The following is a 20,928-nucleotide window of genomic DNA, read 5'->3' on the forward strand; positions in this document are numbered from 1 at the left end:
TTCCCTCCCCAGTTGAGATGCGTGAATGAATGAAACGGTGTACTGTTTGTGCATAGTGAAAACAAAACTGACCTCTGTTGGTAAAGTATTAATACCAACAGTATAATTATAAATTAGTACATTGGTGAGATCTTGTCCAGAGAACTGCTTGTCACTGTGTCTATTAAAAGAGGATGAAGTCTAAGAATAGAGAGCCTTCAGTGTCATGGGCCCATAATGCCATGCGTTCACAGTAGCCTGTTGTAGCATTGTGTGTGCAGTGTGAATGTGTACTTGACGCTCTCATACATCCCCAGGGACACATAGAAGAGGTTGATCTATAGAAACAACATCACCATGACCCTGAGGAAGGCTGTTTGTGCCGCAACGCGTGGGTTGTTAGCTCTATTTTAACACGTACTAGTAATTTCATCATGAAACAGCCATCTAAATAAAGGCTTTTTGTGCCTTGAAACGCTCTTCATTTTTAACATCATGGGTATATTTCCAAGGTTTTATTTCTTATTTTTCATTTGAAGAATGAGACCGCTATTCTTTCAGGATTCACAGTACAAAATCAGCAATTGATGTTCTAACCTAGAAAAATACATATTTAAAAAAAATTGTTTGTCAGTTAACATACCCATTGCTGTTACATGGATATTTTTCAGCTAAGGTTTGTCTGACAAATTAGAAACACTTTGGATCCCTTTTTGTTTACGTATTTGTCCTTCCAAAATAGATTTGTGTGATTTGTGAAGACAGTGTCACATGATTCATTTATGACTCAGCTGACTAAACCAACATCTCTGACTTGAGGTGTAGTCTGTCTGGCAGGCAGGTGCATTTTCTCCTGTAGGAAAACAGACACATAGGAACATCAGGAGGCAGTGGATACATTCAGATCATGCAAAGCTACTGAAGAAAATGAATGAAGAACTCCATCTACTGGCTAACTATTGAGAAACATGCTCAAAAAGTTGTAATTTTTCTTATATGAAAAAAAAAGAAGAACATTTAAAGAGAGCGTTTAAAAGTGTTATGAGTCCAGACAGAAATACTGTACATGTGGTCACATGGGGCCATCAGATGCAAATCTTGTATCTCTAAAGAATCTCCACATTTAGAAGTGTAACTAACCACACTATATGGGAAACATACTTTAGCATTGTCAAGGTTGGCGCAGGTTTGGACCTGAAAGCAGGCAGCACAGCAAAGGGCAGGACACAGGAACCGAAGAGCAAATGATACACAAAACAGGTGTACAAGGGAAAGCCATGCAGGGCTACAGATGAACATCAAGGGAACACACAGGGCAAGCACAGAAAACTCAAAATAACACAATGAATGAAGTGAGGAATATGAACAGAAAACCCAGAAATATACAGTACAGGCCAAAAGTTTGGGCACATCTTCTCATTCAATGTGTTTCTTTATTTTCATGACTTTTTACATTGTAGATTCTCACTGAAGGCATCAAAACTATGAATGAACACATATGGAATTATGTACTTAACAAAAAAGTGTGAAATAACTGAAAACATGTCTTATATTTTAGATTCTTCAAAGTAGCCACCCTTTGCTTTTTTTGATAACTCTGCAAACCCTTGGTGTTCTCTCAATGAGCTTCATGAGGTAGTCACCTGAAATGGTTTTACCTTCACAGGTGAGCTTTGTCAGGGTTAATTAGGGGAATTTTTTCCCTTATTAATAAAAAAGCAAAGGGTGGCTACTTTGAAGAATCTAAAATATAAGACATGTTTTCAGTTATTTCACACTTTTTTGTTAAGTACATAATTCCATATGTGTTCATTCATAGTTTTGATGCCTTCAGTGAGAATCTACAATGTAAATAGTCATGAAAATAAAAAGGAAACGCATTGAATGAGAAGGTGTGTCCAAACTTTTGGCCTGTACTGTATATGACACTGGAATAAAGGCAACTACAGACATACTGTCACACTGACACAAAAAGGCTGAAGACCAATGGCCATACAGCAGGACCATGACAACAGTAAATTTTGGCCAATTTCTATTTGAGCAGAACGAGCCTACTTTGAGCAGAACGAGATGACTCTTTTTTTTTTTGACAAAATAAGGTAAAAAGTGGCCTTTTTTCACAGCTGACATTTTTTTTAAAATGTCATGGCAGGGATAACACAGGTATAATGCCATCTGTATCATATTTTATACACGACTTTCTGCGACCTCTATGTCATCCACATGATCAATACTTTCCTCAAAAACCTTTTGTATGCGATCGGTTACATGTTGTCTGTCCCCTGGTGGACTTTCCATGCACTGCAGGCAGTAGAGCCTTGAAAAAGTTACGGTAAGAATAACATTTATATTGTCACTAGTACTTCAATATGAATATTTATTGGATTGAAGCAACTTCTAATTATATTTTGTATCTTATTCTATAGTAAATCGTGTTGAAAAGCCTATGTATTAAATGTGATACTGAGCTGCTGGACCGCCAGCGAGCTCGGCCGTTTTTATCCATTTTCATATTTGTTTTTTTAAGCTAGCGCCAAGGTAATGCTATGCCGTAAAACTATGATGTAAAGAATCAAATAACCACGCCATGCCAGTTTGCCGGGAATGGAGCTAAATAATGCTAAATATTGGTGGGGGAAAAACTGGCATGGACATTTTCAAAGGGATCCCACAAGTCTCGCCTTTACTAGTCTATATCCACAACGTTTCATCAAAGATGGGACAACCGACTCTTTTACGTGAGTCGGTTCAACCGACTCCTGAGACAGAAACAGGACATACAGGTCTCAAACAGAGTTAACTTTCTCCTGATGTGTCCGTCTGACAAATTTTAGTGTCAGAATGTTCTGGAGATACATGGCAAGTAAGAAATGGGTCCAATATATACTTTGGTGACTACGGGGGCGAAATAATCGCTCATAATCCGTGTTCACGTTCACTTCTCCTGTTGGAATCAATACACTCAGACCTGTCGCTAGTCTCCTAAAGAGGCGTGGCCGTGGCGGAGCCCACGTGACACTGATACAGGAAACTACTCTGAGGTTAGGGCGTCTTGGTTCTAAACCGTCTCTGGTTTCATTTACGGGGGTTGTTCAGGTGCCGTCGGAGGTTCCCCCGGACGTTCCACATTTCAGCCGGATGTCCGTCCCCTTCCTCTTTCTTTGTGTTGGCGTTCTAACCTCCGGTGGATTTGTGAGGACTATGGTTAACTGCCCCTCAGATCTCTGCAGGGTAAATCCAGACAGCTAGCTAGACTATCTGTCCAATCTGAGTTGTCTGTTGCACGACTAAAACTACTTTTGAATGTACACACGTTCCACCAAAACAAGTTCCTTCCAGAGGCTATTTTGCAGAGGCACTGGGTCTCTGTCCGGCACTTAGCACCGCCCAAGACGATTGTGATTGGTTTAAAGAAATTTCAATAAACCAGAGCTTGTTTTTCTCCTATCCCGTAAACGCTGTGTGGACTAGCCAGACCCTCCTCCACAGCGGCCAGACCTTTCTCCACAGCGCTGTGGAGGAAGGTCTGGCAATGCGAGATTAGCCCTTTACAGACATGCACTTCCTGCTAATCACATGCCGTTTGGGGCAACAACAAAAAACATGCAGGTTTTCTCATGCAGTACAAATGTGTTATTTTCCCCTATTCTAAAAATTGTGTATTTGAATATTTCAGCATACTGGCGTCCCTAAATAGTCTTGGAGTTGCATAAATTGGATATGACGTGAAAGCTGAGACTCTTGTGGATGAAAATGAGTCCAGTTGTATTCATGCATGATGATGTGAATCCATTTTCTGAAACTTGACCTCACTGGATAACATGACCTGTTGTGACCACAGGTTCATGAAACTACAACTACAAACTAGACCCCTTGGGCATTTCCAGGATGTGCTTTGATCTTATTTGTTTTTTGGGGATTTTCAGATAGCAAAAAAGTACATTGTTATATCAGATGCATTAGAATCAGTATGGATGGCAATTCAAGTTCAAGTTTCAAGTTAATGCAATTCGTCATTTATGTATTTGTTTCTTAAGAAAAGGACATGTTTTGTTATCAATTAATTGCCATAAATGTCTGACGTATCAAATATGATACCAAAAAAAATCTAAATATGTTTTTTAATTTTTTCCGAGAAGGTTGAATTTTCTGGCCAGTATTTGATAGCTCAGGCTATACAGAGCTAATGACTCTATTGACTGCATTCCATGAAGTGCCCCAGTAAGCCATGACATTGATCCCAAATGCACAATAACCCTGCAAGTGCAACCATCATTAAGTATTAATTATTATTTTTTTATCTGTGATTTTACTGCTATGCCAAGTCAGAATTGTCTGCTGTGAAAAAGGCCTATTCATGTGCTGGAAAACTGTGGTCCAAATGTAACCAAAATTGATTTCAACCTGCTATCACTCCCAAATTGGTTGACAGGTGTTTTCATACAGGGACCTACCCTAATCATTTGTTCAGCACTGGTTGGTATTTGGTTACTTTGGTCCTGCTCTTTGGAACAAACTGATGTCTGTCCACATTCAGAGGCAAACTGAAATGTTTCTTTTTTAGTGTTATGATTAGTATTAGTAGTATATTAGTAGTATGCGTTTTTTTTTTGTTTTTTTTTTTGCTTTTTTTTTAACCCAAAAAAAACCCACCCCCCCCTTTTTTTTTTTTTTTTTTTTTTTTTTTAAATTAAATTTTGTTTTTTTTTTTTTTTTTTTTTTTTTTTTTTTTTTTTTTTTATTTTTTTGTGCCAGCAACCCCCCCTCTTTTGCAGGAACGCCCTGATCACATTCACACAGTTCCACATTCATACCTGGAAGCTGCCCGGTACAACTACAGTCTGCTGGCCACTGAGCAGCTCCACTGGAGCGGTTGGGGTTAAACTCAAGGGCACCTTAGTGGTGGTAATGAGGGAGGGACAAATGCTGCTCTTTCGCTCCTGGTCACAAGCTCGCTTCTCTAACCTTTAGGCCACCACTGCCCCAAAGAGATGATTGATAACTCTCATTCCTGTACATCAAAAATGAAGCTAGAGCTTGCAGGTATTCAGCTTAGCTTAGCATAAAACAGTGGAAGCAGGTGGAAACAGCTGGCCTGACTCTTCACAAAATCCTCCCAACAGCACCTCTAAATTTCACAAGTCAGCATGTTAAATTGTGTCTTTAATCCTTAATAATTTGAAACAATCCGCATGTGAACCATAGGGTGTGGTTTTTAGTTACCCAACAAGATCAAATCAAACAGTGCAGGAGTGGTTGCACTTCATATAACAAGACCTTTACAACTGTAACTGAAAATAAATGTACTCCTAAATATATTCAGTCATTTTAATCCAAATCGTTGAGTGTCCTCATAATAATTCCCTTGTTGTTGAACTGATCTGACCTCAATTTCAAGCAGTTTCTGCCACCTGCTGGTGTAAACCTACTTCCGCAAAGCCCATCAATCAGTCACTTCATTGGCTACAGGTACAATGTAGAAAAATAACTTTTTTATTAAACTTATAGTATTTAAAGCATTTTTTAAAACATATTTAAATGCAACGGTATGGGTAGAAAGCAAAAAAACAGTAACAATAAAATGTGTAGAAGATGCTTGGGCTTAATGTCTTTGTCATTGTGCATCTATGCCTTTCTCCAGCTGACCACTTTAAAGAGCCAAGAGAGACGTTTGTTCTTCTTCTTCTCCTCCTCCTTAGTTTCCTCAGGCTGTGCTGCTGTAGTCTCAGTCTCTGCATAGAATAGCTTGTCCCTGGCTTGAGCTTGCTCCTCCTGCAGACGCAGCTCCAGCTGGGTCAGCACTCTTTTTGGCTCCATTCCCACTCTTTTGATGGGGATGTTGAAGCTATATTGAGTCCAGTCTGCAACCTTTGGTGTATACTGCAAAGCTCACGGTAGGTTGAGGTGGTTGATGATCTCTGTAGCTACGAGGCTGCAGGCCACCAAGGCCATCCCGACATCGTCCATCAGGCCCTCTCTGCTCAGCCAGGTGTTGGGCAGAGCGTGATCGTGAGTGGCTGGCAGGCACAGTTCCCGGCTCAGTTTCGTTCTGTTCTTTGAGTCCTCGAGGCGTTTGAGGTTCTGGAGAAAGACTCTGCTTTTCCTGTATTTCTTTGCCTCCTTTCGCAGCAACAAGTGGATGTGCTCCACCATCTCGTTCTCAAAGACCTGGGTGTTCGGGCGCTCTGCTCTGTAGAGGTTCCACCAGGACACTTCTGATGTTGGTCACCAACGCTCTGTCTGTGATCAGATCTGCTGTCTCAGCGTGCCAGTCGCCAGTCATAAGCTGGAGAGGACAAAGCTGATGTGGTTTGAGGCTTTGAATTCCAGCTTTACGATGTTTTCCCTCAGTGCTAGAGACAAGCCCCTGGTCTTTACTGCGATCGGTAAATGACCATCCAGCCAGACGGTGTTCCAGCGTCAGAGCTGCCGCTTCTACCTCCTCGTAGAAATCAGCCAGAAAGTACTTTTTGTCCATCTTGGTGTCAGGGTGGGTAGCGGGCTCCCCTGCAGACTCGGCCTCGTGTGTTTGTACGAGGACAGACTTGATGATGTGATGAGGGATGAAGCTCAGCAGCAGCAGTGCAGGGTCTTTTCTCAGCAGCTTCTTCCTCACCTGGATAGATGTGCCCAATGTTTTCATGAGGCTGCTCTGGAGCAGCAGAGCAGCGTTCCACGTGTTGCAGTAAAATGTTACTTAAGTACAAAAGCATTAGCGTCCCAATATACTTAGAGTAACAAAAGTAAAAGTAGGCCTTCTCATTGCGCAGAATTCAAAATAAAGTCTATTATATTATTGGAATTATAATTATTGATGCATTAATGTGCTGATCACTTTAATGTTGCAGCTGGTAAAGGTGGAGCTCATTTTAATTAGGCTTCTAACTAAATGTATAATAATACATCATTTATTAGTTGATTTATATTTTGTATAAATCTAAATCTGCAAAGTAATTCAAGTTATAAAATAAATGTAGGGGAAGTAAAAAGTACGATACTTGCCTCCAAAATGTAGTGTAGAAGTATGGCATAAAATGGAAATACTCAAGTAAAGGTACCTGAAATTGTACCTGAGCACAGTACTGTACTTGAGTAAATGTATTTAGTTACTTGTTTCCACCACTGCCTGTTATGATTGGTATTGCGTTGTAATGCATTGTTATGACGCAAAAGAGAAAAAGAGCCCCTGGTGTCGCCCTGCGGGAGAGGACAGGTTGAACATGTAGAGCTGTGCAGTGACTCTGGCAGTAATCTGCAAGCATCACTAGATGGCAGTGCTGATTCAAAGTTCACATGCTTACCCGGTCCCTCAAATTTCAATTTTGGTACTTTCTATGTTTTTTTTTTTTGTATGATTGAATGTTTTCTTTGAGTTTGCATGTAGAGAATGAAATTACTCTACTTCTTTTTATCAGCTTAAGTGGAGACCTGTTATTATTCACTGTGTTGACATGCTGCTTCTGGGGTTAAAGGACAGGCAAACAAGAGGGAATCAGATTCTCTAAGTAATAATGTATACTTAATTAATCCTGCAAGGGGAAATTCCAATGTTTTCACTCTGTTGTTATTACACACAGGTCTGAATTACACACACATGCTCAGTACCTATAAATGCACTAATAGAGAGATGTCAGAGTGAGGGATGGAAAGGCGCCTCAAGCTATTGGGGAGTTCGGAGCACCTCGGCAGTGCCCAGGAGGTGAACTGGCACCTCTCCAGCTACCAGTCCACCACCATACAAAATACTGATAAATAATTGTTCCTTAAATGGGTCCCTGGCATGAAGGATGATTCAGGATCACTGTTAGTGAATTACTACTACTACTACTACTACTACTACTACTACTACTGTCTTCATTTTGTAATAATAGTTTTGCAACAGCAGTCACTTTGCCATGACTGACATGTTCACCTTGAAACCAGTTCCCAGATCTGGTTCGATTTCTTTAAATGCATCCAATGAATGATGTTAATTGAATGACCTGTTGTCATACCCCTGGAGTCTCGGCTTGCACATACAAAGCAAAGAGAGAAGAGATTGAAGCCAAGTGCGGGTGAAAAATGATCAATACATTTCAGTATACTTCATTATCGCATAATGTTAATTAGGAACACGGGTAGGTGTGACCCTTTGGAGTTCTACTACACATCCGTTTGAACTCAAAAACAGATAGACAAATCTGCATTTTAACTCCGTTTATGGTTAATGAGAGACATTCACTGTTTTGAAAATGCCAACTGATCTCTAAAGGCCAGAGAGTAGATTACATGCTGTACAGTTATGTTGCGAGTCTCTTCTGTACTATGTTTTAGTACTTTTACTTAAAAAGTATGTTCTGTAGTGTTTCATCCCAGTTTTTAGTGTCAACTTTCTATTGAAATGTTTGGTCTCTATTCTTTTTTATCTTGTTTGTATCTATGTAGATGTGTATGCATGTGACTGTGTAGGTACTGCATATATGTGTATATGTTCACACGTGTATAGTACATCATGTTGCTTTACCTTTCATTCAGCATTCTGTTCACAGTAGTAGCAGTAATACTAGTAACGGTGGCAGTCGTAGACCTTTTGCAAAGCAACCATTCTGACAGTGGTGGATTCAGGCGCTCTGAGGGGCAGGGGCGGAAGAAATATAAGGGCACCAGCTGGATGGGTGGGGCACCAGCTGGATGGATGGGGCACCAGCTGGATGGGCGGGGCATCAGCATGCAGAAGGTTTTCTAGCATGTACTGCAGGGCAGCTTATTTGACACTGCATCGTGTTTTTCTAATTTTAAGGGCACCTTCCTAGAGGGCACCACTCCCTCCCATTTGTACAAAAGTGAAGCCAAAATATCCTGGATACGGGCGCTGCAATCTGCCAACATGGAGGGGGCGGAACTCATATATTACAGCCAGCCAGCAGGGGGCGATCCAGATGTTTTGGCTTGACTTCAGTTTATGCATCAGCCTGGTCTAGAAGGAGCACCCTAATTTGCACTTTATTATGTTTCCTCAGCTTAATCATGTTTTATCTGCCATAGGGGCGTCCAGGAGGGCCCTTAAGCTGTGCTTTGAAAGTGAATTGAAATTGACGTCGCTGTAAATATGATTCAAAAACAGCAGGACTAAAACAAACGTGTCAGAATGAATAAAATCTATTCAGGTGCAATACAGCAATTGCAGAATTTGCAATCAGTTACAGACCATCATGTAATTCAACTGCTTTCCTGCGTGTACTGCAGCGCTGCATGGAGGAGTAGAAGTGATTCACTGGCCCAATCCCAAAGTGAGTCCTGAGGACTAAGGACTAAGGACTCACAGACTTAATTGATCTTAGGTACTAAGTGAGTGAGTGTGTGAGGCCACATGGGCTCAGATAGGTAGAAATGGGATTGGGACAGCACTACTGAGTCCCAGACCCATCGCTGGAGGCTAGTGCCACAGCAGGCTATGGAAAAACTCCTGACCGATTATTTCTGAAATAGGCCAGGAACCGTTATCATTTTGATTGGCACTTCCGCTGGCCTCTTCATACCCCCCCACACTCTTGACACTAAATGTAAATTTCCATTGAGTTGATGCAAAGCAAGGCTTTAACGCGCACAGAATAATTCATGGAGACTCACTGAAAACTCTTTACCAAATTAATTCAGGTTTATCAGCGCCGATGAGCGCAGCTGGCAGTTATTGACACAAATGTTTTTTTTGCTCAATTTCGCATTTACTGTCAGCAAAACAATGAGAACAGAACGCTGGAATATGAATTTATTTTGTGTCGCAGCTTTTTTTTCTCCAGTAATATTCAGACAGTAAACACCCAAAGGACAAGCCATAAGGTGATATGGTCATTATAATATTAACAACACCTGAACTTGTGCTGCCTTAAGCAGTATGATGGCATGCTTTACTTTTTTTATATTTTTTTGAAATACAGGTATTTGGTTCCAAAATGACAGTTTACCCTGAGGCCCTGTTAAAATGTCGTGAGTAGGGAGGTTGTCTGACTCTCACCCTGTCAGCCGTGGGGAAACCACACACACGTGGACGCTAATTCCAAACTACAGTGTGTAAGGTGGAGAGAGGAGAGGAGCGGTGAGAAGAGGCTGCACACAGCTCTGTTCCTTTTCTACAGTAGAAGAGGGAAAGGGAAACGAGCAGATGTACTGTTTCTTTGAAATCTTCAGTGGGATTATTAAATGCAAGATTAACAACCAGACTAACTGTGTTTACTCCTCTCCCCCGCAGCTACGCCACCAAGACTGATCCATAACAACAATCCCCAGCTGGAGAACAAACAACATCCGGGCGGGGAGAAAAGGGAGAGCGCCGAGTCTCAGCAGGGCGGGCGGCAGATGGTGACACTGCAGCAGCACTTCTCCAGGTAGCACCTCCACCTCCACCTCCACCACACCAACAACCACCACACACTGAAATGCTGTCCCATACTCTACGAGAGCTTCACAAAGTTTGATACGTTTGGTTGGGGCTGAAGACTACAAAGTTAGAAAGAAATGAGTTTACCAGACCTATGTAGCTACTAACATAACACACCCAATGGTGTAGTCTACGTGATACGCAGGTATACGCTGTATACCCACTAAGAAAGCTCCAGGATTTCCATATACCCACTTAAAAATGCCCAATGACACGTAACAACATACTTTCCATTATATATTTGTCATCTGTGTTCTTTTTCTTTGCATAGGCTAAATAAAGGTATTTCCACTGTAAATTGGTGCATAAAAGTGTATGCAAATGCAGACAATGAAGTTGTTGACGCTCAAAACTTCCCCTACTATGATATGACCCCCCTTCCCCAAAGGCAGATTCTGGCCAATGTATATAAGCATATATATATATATATATATATATCTCCAGATAATCTTTTCTGGCCTAGTTAGTATTGTAGCAGTAATCTAGCAGTTTTTATGCACAACCTTTTTCTCCAGTTGATCTAAATCAGGGCTGTCAAACTCAGCTTCACTAAGGGCCACACTGGAAAATAAGAATCACATCAAGGGCCATACGTAAAGTTTATAGACATGCTTTTATTTAAAAGAAAAGTCAAATATCTTTGACTGTGTTATTGGATGTCTCATGTAGTCTTCTCACTTACAGTTTGGTCGACATAAAGCTCTAAAAGATTTCAGTGAGAAAGTTCCTTAGTCATCACTGAAAAAAAGGTAAAACAAAAGCGCAAAAAAAGAGGCAAAAAAGCCCCAAAATAACAATAAAAGAAGTGGCAAAAAAGTGAAAAAAATGTCAAAGAAAGTGTCAGCAAAAGTGACAAAAACTTCAGAAAAGGCGACAAAAACTAGGTGGTCCATACTGTATTGGCAACCTAAATTGATATGCAGGCCTGATCAAAGGCCGGATTTGGCCCGCGGGCCTTAAGTTTGACACATCTGATCTAAATAATAGTGATGGAGTGTCGGAGCCAATTTCAGTGTTGTAAAATGTCCAAATAAGATGTTTATATAGTGCCATACTTATTGAATGAAATGTGCGAGACAGAGTTGCCCTTAGTGCACGCAAGCCATCCCCTGTGCAACATTACAGTTAGGGTGACGGGAGGCTTTTTCTGTGAGGTACAATGTTTAAAAAGTTCCCCCTGTGTCCTGTATCTTATATTTTAGTAGATTAAAAGCCAGCTGCCACCACTCAATGACGAACCGTCCATCCGAGCAGCAAACAATGCATAGCACACATCCATCAAAGGCCCTACACCAAATGTGATGAACTGCTGGGCTTAGTAGTGACACCAACATTTTCATTAACTTGAGAGCCCAGCTCATGTAGAGATTGTCTTTGAAAGAGAAAGTCTGCTCACTTTCATTGGAGTACTCCTCACTAAAACTCTCACCGTGTCCCCACTTATTGATCTGGCCTCCCAGCATGCCATAAAGGGAAATAATAAGCGAGCATTATGTCCAGCTAACTGTTAGGCTGCTGACGGCCCCTCGTAATCAAAGTTGGATTCCATCTGCATAATTATGCTCAGCGAGGTGTGAGATTAGGCCCCATGATTTGTGACTGTAAGTGAATTCACCCCTGCTATGCGGAAGATATCTGAGCCTCTGCCCGATATTTAGTTTGTTTTTCTCTCCTTGCTTGTTAGAAACACGGTGTAGTGCACAACCTAAAAAACATAACTCTGCTTTCATAGATTTGTCAAATAGTGGTTCAAGTTTCCACTAACTTGTTTTGTTTAAGTCCCTGCATGTCTGATTCTGTATTTCTAGGTCCATTCGATCTCGTCACATGCAGGGTCTCATCCATTTATCGGTGTTTTTTGCCCCCAACGGTGCCTTCCAGGCAGCGCTGCCTGGAAGGCACCGTTGGGAGGCACCGGTTATGGTTAGGGTTAGGTTTGGGTTAAAACGCTAAGGGTTAGAGTTAGGTGCCTTGAAGGCAGCAGTCGCAGCGCTGCCTGGAAGGAGCAGTTGGGGGCAAAAAACACCATTGAGCATCTCATCCAAGGTGTTTGGTGTTTTATGCCCCCAACGGCGTCTTCCAGGCAGCGCTGCATGGAAGGCACTAGGGTTAGGCAAGGGTTATGGTTAGGGTTAGGGTTAAGTTTAGGGTTAGTGCCTTGAAGTCGACGGTGGGGGCTTAAAACACCATCGAGCCGCATCTGATGCAGCCTTTATTGACAAGCCCCGTCTGTCAGTGTTCTGATGAAATTTGTCGTCTTCCAAGTTTTCAGATATTTCCCACATGAAAAGATCTGGCACAATGTGGATCAATCCCTGCTTCCTAAACTCACAACAAACACCGAATCATCTCCGAGTCATTTTGTTGGCGCACTATTTCAGGGGCTACTTATCCCTTTTTGCCTTCATTTCTGTTTCTTTTTTCTTTAATAAGTGCAAAAACACAGTTCTTTTATCTGGCCGACATTGTTTCTCACACAAATATTGCAGAATCACAATCAGAAGAGCTTTATTTTGAACATGTAAGAAATGTAAAAAAAGACACAAGATAGCAAGTCAACATAGATAGCAAACTCTCAATATACAAATTCTCATAAACAACATAAATAACCAACGGGAATACATATTACATGTTTGAAAAGAAGTAGGAATAAGTTTTCACTTACATGGTGCTATTTCAACTCCATAACTCAGGCGATTAAATCATATTTACCATATATACAAAACAAACAACTGCTCCTACAGGAATGTACACACCAAATACAGTATCCACCCAGTGTCAATCAGATATAACCTAAACAATGACCTCAGGTTCATCCTACCAACCCTTCATCATCCCTATTTTATTTATTTTTTAATTTAATTTTTTTAGGATCCCCATTAGTTGTTACCGTAGTAACAACTATTCTTCCTGGGGTCCACACAAAAGTTAGATGCTTTTTGTGCGTTTCTAAGCTAATCGTAATTGAAGTCAGGATTTTCCCTACCATTATAGCAGCGCTCAAGCCGTTTCGGGGATCACCTGACCCGAATTAATGGAAAATCAAAGCATCAAAATGACTTTTCTCAGATCTAATTTTGTTTGTTTGTAGTTGCCCCCCCCCCCCAGTATGTGCTCCAGCTTTTCCAACGTTGTAGACACAGATAGGGTAATAATAATGGTCTAAATGATGTGAAATTGCATATTTCTTATTGAAGAAAAGTCTTTTTCTGTATCTTTTGGTTATGTTTCACAGCATCAGAGCCTCAACGTCACCAAGCGCAACTGTCCCAATGCAACATGGATCATTTCCTCACAACACTAGAGCCGGTTGTCAAAGTTTTCTCCTATCAAAATTCATGTTATTCTCATTATTCATTCATTGCCTCCTTGTCCTCACTCCATCATCATCACTCACCACATGCTGCTTTCCCACTGACTCTCACCGGTGCTGGTCAGTTGAAATGAGGCTAAGCACACTCAGCTTCCTCAGCGAAGAGTTAGTCATTGCTCTGTGCTTGTGACTGGGCACTGAGGGGAAAGTGGGTCTCCTGGTCTCTCTGTGGACCATGTGGTTACATTAATGCTTAAATATTATCAATACAATGAATAAATACGATATAATAAATAATTCCACATTATCAATGAAATTCAGTTCTAGTGATACCTTCACATTTCCTGCCAGAACAAAATAGCAGCAAGGTGCCTCCCCATACAGCGTGTGTTTGGTACTGGTTGAGATTTAATTGAAGTGTGGAAAGGGGTCACGTTTACTGTAGGGGAAGGAGAAACTAGGCCGTTCATTCATACATTGTTGTGCGTGACGAGCTGAGGGTCCTGCTTGGAAAAGTGCAGCCTGTGGCCAAATGTCACAGAGCAGCAGAAACCCCTCTGGGGAGGAGGAAGGGGTCATTTCCATTTCAGACCAATATCTAGGCTACGTCATATACATACTGTAAACACATGCATGGGTGCACAATGCACATGTTGTCTATTACAAAGAGTACCCAGCATGTAAACTGTATGTTGAGTGCAGTATAAGCTTTGTACCAACATACCACTTAATACAAGCATTTATGATTTAAAGAACCAGTGAAAACCGTAACACAACTCACTTAAATGGATCTTTAGGAGTCCAGAGAGGTGTAGGCCACCACCAAAAATATTTTCTATTCTTAGCTGCAGTTGAACAACAAGCTTACAAGCTTTAATTAATGATTTAAGGTAACTTTGTCTTCATATTTGTCAAGAAATCTAGCTTGTCTGGGTAATCAGCACCATATATATATATATATATATATATATATATATATATATATATATATATATACATGTATATATACATGTATATATATATGATATTTTTCTAAAAGTAGCGTGAACTAAAAGGTTAGTTTTCAATGTCCTTCAAGTCAATTCGTAATTTGGCAAACCTGCCTTATGTTATAATTATAATTGTTATGCAATAATCTACAAGATAAACTCTTCTTTCATATCGGGCATCCAAATGCCACATTCAAAAATGCTTGTTAAAGAGCAATGCAATTCTTTGAAAAAAAAAAAAGGAGAATATGAATATATATTTTTTCATACATGTCCTGTGTTACTGTGCTTTGTTTGATTGCTCTATATTGAGGTCTTGTGTATACTGAGTTGCTTGTCTTAAAGAAAAATGCACTTTTTACATATAAAGGTCAGTTTATTAGTGGGAGTCCAACTCAGCCAGTGAAAGAAGTTTTAATCCATCTCTTGTGAGTTTTAACAATGCGGCCAGTACTACAATGCAACATTTTGCCAAATCCTAAGTAAGTAAAAACATCTGCATTCATTCAGCAGCACTTCTGAAACAGGGTTGAACACAGAGGGACAATCGGAGCGCAGACTGCAGTCATGAGACTGGGATGGCGAGGAGAGTATGTGGCCTGGTTAGGTTGGAGCCAGACAGGGTGGGATCTTGTTTTTCCTCTTTGTGAGAGCACTGAGCTGCACATTATTGCCCACATGGTCCACAGAGAGACCAGGAGACCCACTTTCCCCTCAGTGCCCAATCACAAACACAGAGCAATGACTAACTCTTCGCTGAGGAAGCTGAGTGTGCTTAGCCTCATTTCAACTGACCAGCACCGGTGAGAGTCAGTGGGAAAGCAGCATGTGGTGAGTGATGATGATGGAGTGAGGACAAGGTGGAGGCAATGAATGAATAATGAGAATAACATGAATTTTGATAGGAGCCAAAACTTTGACGACCGACTCTAGTGTTGTGAGGAAATGATCCATGTTGCATTGGGACAGTTGCGCTTGGTGACGTCGAGGCTCCGATTCTGTGAAACATAACCAAAAGATGCAGAAAAAGATTTGTTTAATGTCATTGTCACGGCCACTGTATTCTGCTGTCAAACTAAATATTAAAACGTTTCTATTTTTCATGATTTATTCAATCCAATAACATTTTACAAGCTAATTTGCTTGTTCATTCAGTGGATGAAGTGTTAACAGCATTTTTCAACTCCTTACCATCCTTAAATCGCTTTCTGTTATCAATCAACATTAGCTAATTGGGTATGGAAAAATCTAAACCCAGTAGTTCAGGTGATCTCGGGTCCAGCTGATCCCACGGTGATGTCCACTGTTCATTTTGTTATTTGACCATCCAGTGTACGCCTTGTCATAAGCTATTACATAAAGGCAAATTTGGTCAGTGATCCACATGTAAACAAAGGTGTATCCTGATCCAAATATTTATATATTTTAAAATATTTATATATGTCTTCGATCAGGGTTTTCCCTATAGGTTTGTGGAAGACTTAGGTGCACATATTTAGTTAGAAAATGTGATGTTTTTCCATAAAAAATATGCAATTTCACATCATTTAGACCATTATTATTACCATATCTGTGTCTACAACGTTGGAAAAGCTGGAGCACATACTGGGGGGGACGAACTACAAACATTAGATCTGAGAAAAGTCATTTTGATGCTTTGATTTTCCATTAATTCGGCTCAGGTGATCCCAAAAACGGCTTGAGTGCTGCACCTAAGTCTTATAATGGTAGGGAAAATCCTGACTTCAATTACGATTAGCTTAGAAACGCACAAAAAGCATCTAACCTTGTACGTGAATATACAGTACATGGTCACACATTGGTTGGGCTGTTAAATGGTTTTCAAATGTCAACCCTAACATTTGGTTCACAGTTTTATCAATGGAGATTGCGTTCTATGAAGTATGAAGTATTTGATTCTCTAGCACTTCCGTTCCGGCTACTCTGACCACTTTTCCTGTTGTCTTGTTGAACACAGCATGGAGGAGACGGTGCGAACGCTACTAAAGAACCAGGACTCTCTGGAAGGGCCCAAGGTGGACCCACTGGACCTCATGAAAGCATACAAGGTACGATAGGGGCCCCCAGTCACCAGTAGATACAGTATATTTAAACAGGTTGCTCCCATCGCGTCAACAAGCTACGCTTGGTCAGGTGCCTTTGGCATTTGTTATTGACGCAAAAAGTCTCAGATAGATAGATAGATAGATAAATTGATTGATTGATTGATTGATTGACTGATTTTGATTGATCCCAAAATGGGAAATTACGGTGCTACAGCAGCAAAACATTAGACACACAGAACGCAAACAGAAAATACATGAAGTCATAAAAAGGATAGAATACAAGAACAAATGTTCAAAAAATGAAGATAAAAAATACAAAGTGGAGAATGTACAAACGTATACACAACCCCAACCGGCCCGTCAGACACCGCCTACCAAGAGCCTGGGTCTGTCCCAGGTTTCTTCCCAAGAGGGAGTTTTTCCTCGCCACTTTCGCACTGCTTGCTCTTGAGGGAATTACTGTAATTGTTGGAATTGTTGGGGCTTTGTAAATTATAGAGTGTGGTCTAGACCTACTCTATCTGTAAAGTGTCTCGAGATAACTCGTGTTATGATTTGATACTATAAATAAAATTAAATTGAATTGAATTGAAGTTGGGAATAAAAATGTACAACTACTTAAATAGTATTGAAAAGGTGTAAGTAAAACCTATGTTTGTGCAAGTTTCACTTAGAGCAGTATTGCGATTATAGTATTGTCTTCTTTAGATGTGCTTGGTCGGGACTATTACATTAATTTTTTAACAGTCTGGGTCGGGACGTACTTTTAATTGACATGCGGCACAGGAACGGGACGGTTGGGTTTAGGAAAAGACTGTGGGTGGGGTTATAAAATGTAGCTTACATTTCAGTGACACGTGGGACACAAATGGGACACAAACCCCGGCCCCCTGGGTGAAAGTCCTGTGTTGTTTGACCCATCCACCCCCCCGACCTGCCTCTTAATGCGGGTTTTTGGTCTTTCATACTCCTCGCTACCGTTGTCGCTCTTCATACTACGTCATCTTAAGGCGCTGACAGTCTGGCGAGGTCAGTGACTCGAGTCTGTTCGGTGTGTTCCGTGTCGTCGTCCATTGGAGGGGCCGATCTGACATGTTGAATCGGAAGGCCGGCAGTCAGACTCAGTGGCCAATCTGATTGGTGGAGAGCTAACCCGGAAATGACGGGCGGGATGAGCGTAACTAACGCCTCTCAAAATCCGATGAAAATCTTTCAAACTGACCTTTGTCGATCTGAAATGAAGACAGATTCAGCAACTGCACGGTTGCTTGCCTATTTCTTGCTTAAAATGTTTTCAGTAACACGTTTTGGTGAACTATCTTCGTAAAATATGAGATTGTATTCCGAACGAGCCGCCATGATGCTCAGTTGTAAAATCCGGGAGCAGCCAGACCCACGTGATGCGTTGGTCCAATTAGTTGCCGGTTTTAATTTTTTGGGCGACAATCCAGATTAGCGCCGCCTGCTATTATGGAGACGTATTACGACTTGCGCATTATATTACTATTACGTTTTTTTCGTGTACAGGTTGTAATGTGTCTAAGAAATCTAAGAAAATATGAAAGAGGGATTGTCTAGAGATGACTTCAAAAATGGACTTGCATGGTTTCAAAAACTGTTCACCATGTCCCACTGAGCTTTATGCATCTAAACAATAAATGCTGGCAATGTTATGTATCTACTGATACAATACAGAGTTCTGTGTCTAGTTGGTATTTCCCCAAATATTTTTGACAGTGTAATTGAATTTTTTTCAGTACAGTATTTTTTTTTGCCAATTTGATACTGATGTCTGGTACATTGGGATGAAACCTGACTTATTTTAAAACCATGTAAATGTCCTGGAGTTAGCGTTAAGCCAGATTCAAAATTGGAAAATCTAAGTCAATACATATTTAATAAATTACTTTGAGGGACACATGGACTATTTAGAGAAAAGTCAAGGCTTCAACTGAATCACTTTCTTACAAATGCATAATCACAAGGACATGTAAAAATCATTTTTGCCCCAGTGCTGCTGCTCTCTATCCATTAATACATTCCGCTTTAAAAGCCGTTACAAGAACTCATCTCATCAATCCCTTACAGAGGCTCCTTCTGCCCTTGAAGCCGAAATTATCATGCCCCTGCATCTGGGAGTGCGCAAGAGTCCGCTGGGGTCCGCATGACTAAAATGTCGTCATGTCGTGTAGGCTCTCTGCAGTTGGCCGCATACCTTTACTGTGTTGTGACCTCATGGACTGGTCCGAACATGTCCACACAGCCTACCTATGAAGAGACAGCAACCAGCGCAAGCCATGGGTTAGACCGTGCTCGTTACTTTCCTGAGTCGCTCTGCTGCAACTTATCAACTGGGGCACACTAAATACTGGAAGCAAATGTGCAGCAGTAACAGAATAATGCTTGAAATGTAATCACTCTCCAACCAGCAGATGCGTTTAAATTGGCATCGGAACGCCGGTAAATCACTCTGCTTTGATCCACAGTATAAATGAATATGAGTGATTCTTCCAGTACCTGTCGTCCACAGCTGCTTTATACTGTCTGAATAGCTTCTCCTTCAGTTCATTAAATCGATTGCAGCTATCTGAAGGCGGCAGGACACGTATGTTGAGAAATCTGAAGCAGAGAAGTGCCATTACACACGGGCGTCCACTGTGTTTACCTTCATCAAATCATGGGCAGATGACACCCGGCTGCTACAGAATAACCACACACATGAGGTTGGTTATAACTAGTCTGTTGTTATTGCCGGGGCTTGTGTGTCTACCAGACCTTTTATATATGCAGTGGTGGCAGCATGGTGATCCAATGGTTAGCACTGTGGCATCACAGCAAGAAGGTTCTGGGTTCGAGTCCAGGGCGGTCCGGGCCTTTCTGTGTGGAGTTTGTATGTTCTCCCCATGCTTGCGTTGGTTTCCTCTGGGTGCTCTGGTTTCCCCCCACCATCAAAAAACATGTACTAGGTTCTCCAGTCAGTGCCCCTGATCAAGGCTCAGATCTGGACTTGGTCCCCGGGCGCTGTGATTGGCTGCCCAGTGCTCCCTTGAGGGATGGCTTAAATGCAGAGAATGAATTTCGCTACGTGTATGTGTATGTGACAAAAAAGTACCTTTACCTTATTCAGTGTGTTGTTTATCAAGATGTATTGCTATTATACCTGGAGCCCACTTTGATGAAGAATTTTTTTTTTTTCATTTCTCTGTGACTTTAAGGCATGCATCTTTCTCCGCGCTCTCTGCATTTCAGGACAAACTCCTGGAGGAAATGTGGAAGCAGCAGGGCAGTCTGGAGGGTCCCACAGCCCCAGCAGCAGAGCTGCCTGCCTGGCCCGAGGCCGGCGCAGGCTCGGAGGAAAACTCAAAGGACAGCAATCCCCTGCTGGAGCGACTCCGAGCCCTGGAGGTAAAGTGGATTGCGTGATCCAATTCCCCCCCCCACACTCCCCAAACTGTTGCCCATTTCCCCACCACTCTTTTTGTTCCACCGCCCTGAAATGTCAGATCGATGAATATATTGAGAGTACCAAATGTTTTACTTAATTAGATGTATTTCATCAGATATCTTTAGAGACTTGGATTAATTGGGCAGCTCCAGGACAGCACACAAGGCTGTTTTTCCAAACACTGAACATTATTGTACTGGTTACTACAAGATTTCTTTTTTGTTTGCTTTATTTCTATTTCTGAAGGATTACAGGGTGGGGTAAGGCTGTTAAAATAGTGACATGGCGTTAGCCTACCGCTAACACTGTGACGTGGTTGTTGTGCTGATCAATAAACTAATTTGCACTTCTTTTTCACTTTCACTATAGCACAGGTCAGCAAACTGTGGCCTGTGGACCAAATCTGGCCTTCTATCAAAATGATTTGGCATGCTCAGTAAAAAAAAGAAGTTTCTTACAGACATTCATCAAAACCTTTAGGCCAGAGATCTGCAACAGGGGGTTCAGGAGTCCTCAGTTCAGTCCTCAGGGTTGTTGTTGCTGTTTGATAGTTTAAATATATATATATATATGTATGTATATATATATATATATATATATATATATATTATATATATATATATATATATATATATATATATGTGTATGTATGTGTGTGTCTGAAAACTATTTAACATGAAACCAACATATTTGTAAAGATAAATCTTTTTTTAATTTAC

At 41.1% G+C, this 20,928-nt stretch overlaps 1 protein-coding gene across 8 annotated transcripts in view; it reads left to right on the forward strand.

Annotated features, from left to right (window-relative positions):
• Positions 1-20,928, forward strand: part of LOC120569891 (nck-associated protein 5-like) — an 89,279-nt gene that overhangs the window by 13,257 nt on the left and 55,094 nt on the right. For 7 of the 8 annotated variants that reach the window (XM_039818053.1, XM_039818054.1, XM_039818056.1 and 4 more), the window contains exons 2-4: positions 10,208-10,343; positions 16,677-16,767; positions 20,014-20,169. In XM_039818053.1, coding sequence (XP_039673987.1) covers positions 10,315-10,343; positions 16,677-16,767; positions 20,014-20,169 — 276 coding nt within the window. In that variant the 5' untranslated portion in view covers positions 10,208-10,314. Of the gene's footprint in view, positions 1-10,207; positions 10,344-15,146; positions 15,530-16,676; positions 16,768-20,013; positions 20,170-20,928 lie in introns of those variants that run through there. The other variant, XM_039818055.1, reaches the window with a different exon arrangement.

The sequence above is a fragment of the Perca fluviatilis genome, chromosome 12 (assembly GCF_010015445.1).
Source record: "Perca fluviatilis chromosome 12, GENO_Pfluv_1.0, whole genome shotgun sequence".
NCBI classification, from domain to species: Eukaryota; Metazoa; Chordata; class Actinopteri; order Perciformes; family Percidae; genus Perca; species Perca fluviatilis.